The following is an 8,173-nucleotide window of genomic DNA, read 5'->3' on the forward strand; positions in this document are numbered from 1 at the left end:
ATTGAACCAGGGACCCTTCAGTTCTCAGGCCAATGCTCTATCCAGAGCCGAACCAGCTAGCTAGTAGGGATCAGAGGACTGAACCAACAGTGGTTAGTTTGCATTTTTCTCTGTAAGTTTTATACTAATTCTTTCCATTTTAGGATTAAATCTTTAAAAACTAGTTTTAAAAATAATTATCAAGTCACACACAAATCATGACCAATTGGATTTATTTCAACAGCAAATTTGAAACTCGTGCCTTAAGCAAGAGTACTACAGTAATTATATCAGGAATAGACGATTTCCTACACTGTCAAATATATAAAAGTTCCTTTAGCACTTCCGTCAACACTGACCAAAAGCAGATTCAGTCCATATGTGCATTGATCTATCTACTCAGTTAATCCAAGCTTCTTCTTCAGAGACTCTGGCATCTCAGGTGGAGGAGGGCGAGGGAGCCTGAAGTAGACCTTCACGGAGTCATAGATGAACCACTGTAGTGCAGTCAGAGTGCCGATCATGATGATACGGGCAAAGAGTCCCTTCCACACACCTGGTTAAAAAATGAAATATGAGTGAAAAATGGAATATACCCCAAAGTGTTATTCCTTCTTTAGAGGAAGAACAATCCTACCTTTAAATCCAAGTCTCTGGAGGACCTGAGTAGCAGTGCTACCCTTCTCTTTATTCAACACAGACACCACAGAATCAGCAGGGTGAGAAACAATTGCACAGAAGACTCCAGCTGGAAAAAGTCAAGAAATATGATTCAATATGGGGTCAGTTAAGAAAAAAAAAACCACACCACAGCCAACAATACTGACATGACTAAGTAATAAAATTTTGTAGTTCTTAAGAACAAATCAGAATTAGAGTAAGACTGACAAGAAAGGTTATAAAGCGATTTACCCAATCTTTCAAAAGTTTTTATATTCAGCTTTTAATTAACACTTTCTTTTGTATTTTTAAATCTGTTCTAAACAAAACAAACAAAAAACAAATAGGAGAGCAGTCAAATCAATGTATTCCCAAGCTTAACCATGCAAACAATGAATCCTGAAGGTCATATGAAATGCTATGGGAAGATAGCTTCTTTAGAGTATTTTTTCACAAGAGGTCAGTAATGAAAATAACTCTTTCATTTCGGACAAGCGTGATCTAAGTAATTCATACCTATGTAACCTGCCACAAATGTTACAATCAGCTGCTCTCCCTTGGTACATTCACTTCGGGGCTTAGGAACCACAAACTTGTACAATGCTTCAACAGTACGTTCAAAGCAGGCGAACTTCATCATGGTGTATGGTATCTGTCTCATCCACAGAGGAGCAACCCCCTTGTAGAATCTAGGAAATCACAGGACTTATTTTAGTCAGTTGCATATATTTATCTAGCACAATTTCCATCATTCACAGAAGTGTCCGCACACCAGTCAAGTCCTGATAGTACAAAAATGGCAGCACAATGGCATGCCATTTGTATCAGAACCTAAGACTAACATGCAGGTATATTTATCTCACATGCCAATGACTCAAGCACCTTCGACTGTACAACCAAAAAGTTGCTGGATGTTTCCTGACTGGAACTACAAGAAACAGTAAAGTTCACAAGTAGAACTCAGTTCAAGATTGGCATCCACAAAGGTGGATCTAAGGAAGCATGTTGTGGCCTGACCATATGCAAATTCTTAACTGTGAATACAGATGACAAGAATTCTAAACAAAGTCTCCCCAAAAGTTAACAGTTAATGTTTATGTCAAATATCAAGTCACTTGTAGATTGACAAATGGTCCCTCCCTCCCTACTTTAGAGAAAATTCTTAATTCAGGGCTCAAACCATGTTATCAACTTATTCTTGCCCCTGGAGTTTATGTTCTATGTAAAGGGGTTGAGGGGATGAACATTAAACAAAAAATTTTTAAAGTCTGGTAGGCTTAATGCTAACAAATGCAGTTCCCTCAAATGAGTACCTTATACTATAAATTGAGGCAAATGTTTACTTACGCATTTAAGCCTTCTTCCTTATACATTTTGGGAGCTGCATCCCTTAGAGTGTTGGCATAACCTGGTTGGGTTTGAATTCGAACCTTAGCAGCTTCCATAGGAGCCAGGGCAATGTCAGCAAAGAATTCAGCACTGGCAGAGGCGGCCAAATACAGTGATGTGCGCCAGAGATAGGTGTTTTCCTAATTGAAAAACACGAGGGAAGTGAATTGGCTATTTTCAATTTTACTTTAAGGGAAAGTTCTAGGAAACAGTTAAATTTCAGACATTTTAAGTGTTTCTCTACTATACAGTACATGGATAATACACATGATATGAGACTGAATATGTTTACCTCTCAAAACTTCAACCACAGTGCAATGTGAATAGCTTTAACACCTAGGTACCAAGAATGGCTGATCCCTGAACTACACTAAAGAATCTGTGGAGGAGAGACTGTGCCATGAGTGACCACTGCTGGAACCTCATTCTAGATCCAGAACAGAGATTGCTTCCTGAAAATTCACCCAAAGACTGCCTGATGGACCTGTCCCTTACACCCCAGATGTGTGGGTTCCGTTGCCCTGCCACAAGCAAGCATGTAAGGCATTTTCCCTTTATCTGGGGCAGGTCACATGCAAGTCTCCCAACCATCTCTCCCAGTCCTAAATAACTCCTTAGTGCCTACCATGTAGTAGGACATCCATACCTTGTCTTGCTGACACCCAAGACATGTTTAGTGTGTAAATTCCCTTAATAAACTCTTGACATAAACTCAAAATCCAACTTTTTGGAAAGCAGCGGTGTATAATAAAAAGAGCACTGAAATATAATGATATATATATATTTTTTTTCATCTTGTTGCTAGAACAGACTTATGATTCAAAACATGTTGCTTACCATTTCTGAGACCATTTCCTCAGTTCTAAAATGAGGTGGGTCAGACAAAAATCTAAGATCCTTTTTGGTTTTAAACTTTAAGTAAAAAGCTCAGGACTTTTAATTGCAAAGTTAACTTACATACCTCTCCAAGCATGTTGCTATAAAAGACTTTGAAGACTTCATAAAAGCCAAATTTGCAGAGTCCCTGCATAGAGTAGCCAATGAAAGTTGGAGCCCATCCTTTAGCCAAACCACGAACACCATCCTCTTTAAGTGTAACTGAGAATCCATTAAATATGCCTTTATACTTCTGGGGGTCCACCTATATTTAAAACAAAAAGAAAAAAAATGTACCAAAGAGCTAACATTTCTCATAAATACTTAATTTTCTTATTAGTTTTTCTTCCCATTTGGTTCTAAAATAAACTTCAGCAACTACACAAAAGGTAGAACAACATAAGCTCACCACATGGTAACAGCTTATTATCTATAATTATCTTTGTAAATGTGTACATCAAGCATGTCAAATTCGCGACCCACAAGCCGCGAGTTTGACATGCGTGGTGTACAATGACGTTTATCTTTCTTTCAGTTAGACTTAAGTCTCGGAGGGTTAGTTCAGAGGGTAAAATGTCTACAATACAAAAATACTTAACAAAACTGACTCTAAGAGAGTTCTCACCACCCAACTCTACCATTTTAAAGATTTAGTTTCAAAACTACTGTCTAAATAACAGATAACTCTACAGGCATGCCTTAGAGATATTGCAGGTTCAGTTCCAGACCACTACAATAAAGATAATATCACAATAAAGCAAGTCACACACATTTCTTGGTTTCCCAGTGCATAAGAGTTATGTTTACACTATACTGTTGTCTATTAAGTGTGCAATAGCATTGTCTAAAAAGACAATGTACATACCTTAAATAAAAAATACTTTATTGCTAAAAATGCTAACCACCACCTGAGCTTTTCAGCAACTCATAATCTTTTTGCTCATGAAGGGTCTTGCCTGTATATCTCTGATATAGGCTAGCCCATCAAGTAGATTACACTATAAAGTCAAAGTTTTGTGAACTTAATACAATCAAACTAAATACAAGTTAAAAAGGTACATCAACATAATGAGTATCTGTCTTCTGACCTCAACTCACTTCAAGAGACATGCATAAAAAGTATTAAAGAAGGTATATTTCATATCTATTCTATTAACTAAGTGGTGGGGGGGAATCTTATCTCACTATTTCTGCCAGTACTACAAGGGCCGGTATACATCACCTTCCTCTCCCTGCTAATATTTCACTTCCTTTCTCTTTTAGGTAAGTAGACTTCTAATCCTGTTTGGAACAAATAAATTTTTAAGGTTTGATTATTTTTGCTTCAATAATTCTAATCAAGATATTCTAATTATTTAAAAACCTTTTATGTAAGTGAATATATAAAAAGCTTAAGATACATTTTTAAATCTACATAGCACTGTCTGCCTTAATCTTATCAATTAAGAGATGTAAAGTTACTTCACATAATACAAAGAATGATTACCCACTCTGACATGTAACTGCTTATAAAATGACTACTTGGAACATAAAGAACCAGCAGGTCTTGAAGAGGCACTCTAGCCAGAAATGAGCCCAACAGCAAAAAAACATTTACAGCCAGAGTCTAAGATCCAACAATCTACCCACATTCTTATTTTAAAAGAGGCATTTCTTGGATTTAAAATGCTAATTAAAACAAAGAAATTCAGGTTTGGTTTCCTACTAAAGTTTCTAGCAGTTCTTCTGTATTCAAATTCTTCTCATTTGTGAAGTCCTTTAAGATTATTTGGAATGAAGTCCCACATGAAAGCTTTTAACATTGTTATCCCAATACAAACCTGCATACGGCATTTCACTAAATCCAGAGGAACGACGGCGGTGTGTGTGATACCACAACTTAAGACCCCACCAAAGCCACACAGTGCATAAAACTTCATGGAGCCATATTCACAACTGTACTCTGTAATAAGACAAGACACACCATGCATTTTAGTATAAAACTCATGTTATTACTGGTTCTCAACTTACCTCCTGGACAGTTAGGTTCCCACACAGCTTGTTAGTAGATGACTACATCTTACAACTTAGCCATGCGCCAACAATATGCTTTATTCAGTCCCACATGCAAAACAAACCTGCATTCTGCATTTAACCAGATCTAGAGGAACCAATGCTGTATGTGTTGTGCCACAGCTAATAATTCCTCCAATTCCACAAAGGATAAAGAATCTGCCAGATCCATAGTCACAGCTATACTCCTCTGATTGGGGAAAAAAAAAAAATCAAATAAGTATTTCTTCAGATGACGAAGGCCATGGGAATGAAGAGAACTGTTTCCCTGTGAAATAATTGTACTATCGCAACTGAATAGCTCTGGCCACCTGTTTACAATTAAGTTGAAAGGTGAGTTTCCACCTAGCTCGAGTAACAAGAAATTCACGGTCACAATTAAAACAATCACCAAAAGATGATGAAGATCCCATCTGTGAGAAAAAAAAGTTTCCTACATTAATGATTAAAATCAAACTTCCAATCATTAATCGCTGGTAAGAACGCACTTCAGAGTACAAATCAAACTCGGAAGGAGCACTCCGCTTGCCAAATCCTAGGTTGACCCCAGCCACTGACCAGTCCCACCCCCACTTACGGATTCCCACAGCGCACACAGCTGGGGAAACATCCATTCCTGCCCTCAAGCCCATGGACTACGCCAAGGGCGCTAGCTTTCCCTTCCGAAATGGAAGGACGGAATGCTAGGGAGAGGGTTTCCTACCCACACTAAAGGCTCAGCAACAGAAACACATACCCGATTTAAGAAAAACAGACCTGAGATTTTACAGGTACGATGTCACCGTGCTGGAGTTACGAGTTCGTTTTCAGGTCTCACACAATTCATTTAAATGGCGTCTAACCACCAAGAATCCCCAGAAATAAGACCTAAGGGATCCTATACCAATGACGTCCTTTCTACGGCCCAGATATCTGAGGCTGCACCTCGCCGCCTCCACCAGCCGCATTGAGACCCCGTTATCCCACACTATCCTGGGCCAACACCTAACGGAGGAGGGAGTGCTTTGCAGAAGGAAATTAAGGCCAGATCAAAGAACAGGTAGTACCGTCGGACCTGCAGGTGGCCAGGGGTTAGGAAGGACTTTACCCGATGCTGACCCAGCGGACTTACGGCGGAGATAAGGGGCTAGTCAAGGCCTCTCTCCTCTGCTCCCTCGAGGACGCGGAGGTCAAGGAGCGAGCCGGGCCTCGGCCTCCCACGCCCTTGACTGGAGGGAGGGCCAAGGCTCCGACACCCGGCCTGCGAGGAGCGGGCTGACATCCTCCCGCGAGCACCCGGGCGCCGTTCTGCGGGGCGGCGGGCGGGCACGTCCTTTCCTTCCCTCCAGCCCCCCGCAGACCCGAGTGGGCATAACGAGCGTAGCGGGGCAGGGCCTGCGCTCACCTTCTACGCGGCGGCTGCCAGGCTGCGGGAGCGGCGGGGCGGGCCCGGGGGCCCGGCGGGGCTGCTGGAGGGACCCGCGAGGCCATCGTACACTAGCTGCAGGTGGGGCGCGTTGAAGGGGTTCGCCCGCGCCAGGTGCGCCACAGACGAGAACATCTTCCTAGGGCAGGAGGGGCGGGAGGTCAGAGGAAAGGCAAAGGGCGCCGGCCGCCTGGGTCCCCGATCGGGGCCTTGGTTTTCCCGCCTCCGCGCCCTTGAGGAGGTCACGGCCGCCTCCCCAAAAGAGGAGGTCGGCCGGGCCTACAGCCAAAGCATCATCCCCCAGGGGCGCCGCTCGCCGCTCCCCGCCACCCCGCACCTGCCGCGCGGAAGGCCGGACCAGACTCACTCCTTAAGATGGCGAACACACCGGCGCTCCGCGGAAACGCAGCGGCTCACAGAGGCCGAACGTCCTCCGAGCCCTTAGATGAGTGTCCTTCGCGCAACGTCAGCGTGACGTACGCAGCCAGTCACTACAGTCAGGCGACACCCATTGGCGGAGAAGAGCGCCGCGGCAGCAACGTCATCGCGTTCTCCTAGCAACCCTATCCCCGCCCCACCGGCCCCAGCCCTTCCGGTCCGGCTTCTGCGCAAGAGGATTCGTGCTGCGCAGGCGCGCGAGCGGGGCCGGCTTTCGAGTGGTGTGGGAGTTGTGCTCGTGACCTCCTCCTCCGTGTCCCTTCACCTTGAAGAGTCTCTCCTTGACGCCGGGGCTTCCGTTCTTTTCCATTGAAGTGAGTCCCGGTATAATAGTCGCTTAAAAAACAAACAAACACGGAATGCTTGATGCGAATCATTTCGGGTGTTGCGGTTAGAATGTCCCTGCAGTATTTTGTGTGACTTCCATTGACGTGACAAGTAGAAATGTCTGCAAGACTTTAGAAGAGGATTTTAAAAGGAAATGTGCAGCAAGAATTCTAAAGGTAGACAAAACAGCTTGCTGCTTCATCACAGTATTTTATGTAACATTAAAACATTCAACACATGCCGTGTAAGCCCTGGGGGTCCAGAGATGAGCTAGAGTGAAAGTGGCTGGCAGCAGATGTTTGTGTTGAATAAATTTAGAAAATCTTCATTAGATTCAGTTTAACAGAGAAGGACCTACTTTAATGAAGGGGGAGTTTAGTAGAGGTCAAACCTCTGAGGAAAGAGTGAAAATATGGAATCCCTTTAACCAAGCCGCTAAAGGTAACATTATGAAGGTTGAGAGGCACGAGAAACCCATTCAATTCTTGTTCCAACGAGCCTGGGAACTTAAACTTTTGAACTTTCCAGTCCATGTATCTGGACATAACCAGGTCTCTGATGACCACCTGAAAAGGACTCAAGGGCCCAGGACCTGACATCCGCCTAACAGCCATCATCCAGACTGCCCGACACCTGACTGATAATCATCCTAGACTCTACCTTATGCAGTTTACACAGGACCCTGTGCTTGGTTTAATGCCATGTTGCCACCATTTGAAACTCTTAATAATTTATGAACATGTTAAAAAAAAACAACACAGGATGCAACCAAGTAAATTTGAAGATCTAATTGGCTGTTAAGCCATTCATGATTCGGGCAACATCCCATCTAGCAACTAGAAGAGTGCCCTGAAGGGCAATACAAAATGGAGGGTTTGTATAGGAAGAAGGATGATCAAGGGAACTATCAACAAAAGAAAAGAAAGAATTCTTTTTAGACCCAGATATCCTCTTTTGGGATAAAGGAAAAAGCAAGGGTTTTAATCAGCTGATTGCCTCTTCTTTCTATGGGGGGGGGGGGTGTTGGGGGTGGCAGGGAGGAGATAG

General features: G+C 43.0%; 1 protein-coding gene and 1 non-coding gene across 6 annotated transcripts; both read right to left on the reverse strand.

Moving 5' to 3' along the window:
* Positions 1-195: 195 nt before the first annotated feature.
* SLC25A3 (solute carrier family 25 member 3) lies at positions 196-6,836 on the reverse strand. Of its 5 annotated transcripts, none has more exons than XM_014451562.1 (8): positions 6,729-6,836; positions 6,341-6,500; positions 4,725-4,846; positions 2,990-3,169; positions 1,987-2,168; positions 1,156-1,328; positions 617-727; positions 196-535 (listed from the first exon to the last, which is right to left on the reverse strand). In XM_014451562.1, exons 3-8 carry the CDS (start codon positions 4,821-4,823, stop codon positions 375-377), a joined length of 906 nt encoding a protein of 301 aa, XP_014307048.1. In that variant the 5' UTR covers positions 4,824-4,846; positions 6,341-6,500; positions 6,729-6,836; the 3' UTR covers positions 196-374. The 5 variants fall into 5 exon arrangements, with proteins under 5 accessions (XP_014307048.1, XP_014307051.1, XP_014307052.1 ...); XM_014451565.1 differs by lacking the exon at positions 4,725-4,846 and adding an exon at positions 5,022-5,146; XM_014451566.1 differs by lacking the exon at positions 4,725-4,846 and adding an exon at positions 5,022-5,146 and having other exon boundaries at positions 6,341-6,496; positions 6,729-6,813.
* On the reverse strand, positions 1,399-1,646 carry LOC111824994. The gene has a single exon (XR_002828099.1). It is a non-coding gene; the product is annotated as a small nucleolar RNA SNORA53 (small nucleolar RNA).
* Positions 6,837-8,173: the final 1,337 nt, after the last annotated feature.

Source organism: Myotis lucifugus, unplaced genomic scaffold (assembly GCF_000147115.1).
Source record: "Myotis lucifugus unplaced genomic scaffold, Myoluc2.0 scaffold_10, whole genome shotgun sequence".
Lineage (NCBI taxonomy): Eukaryota > Metazoa > Chordata > Mammalia > Chiroptera > Vespertilionidae > Myotis > Myotis lucifugus.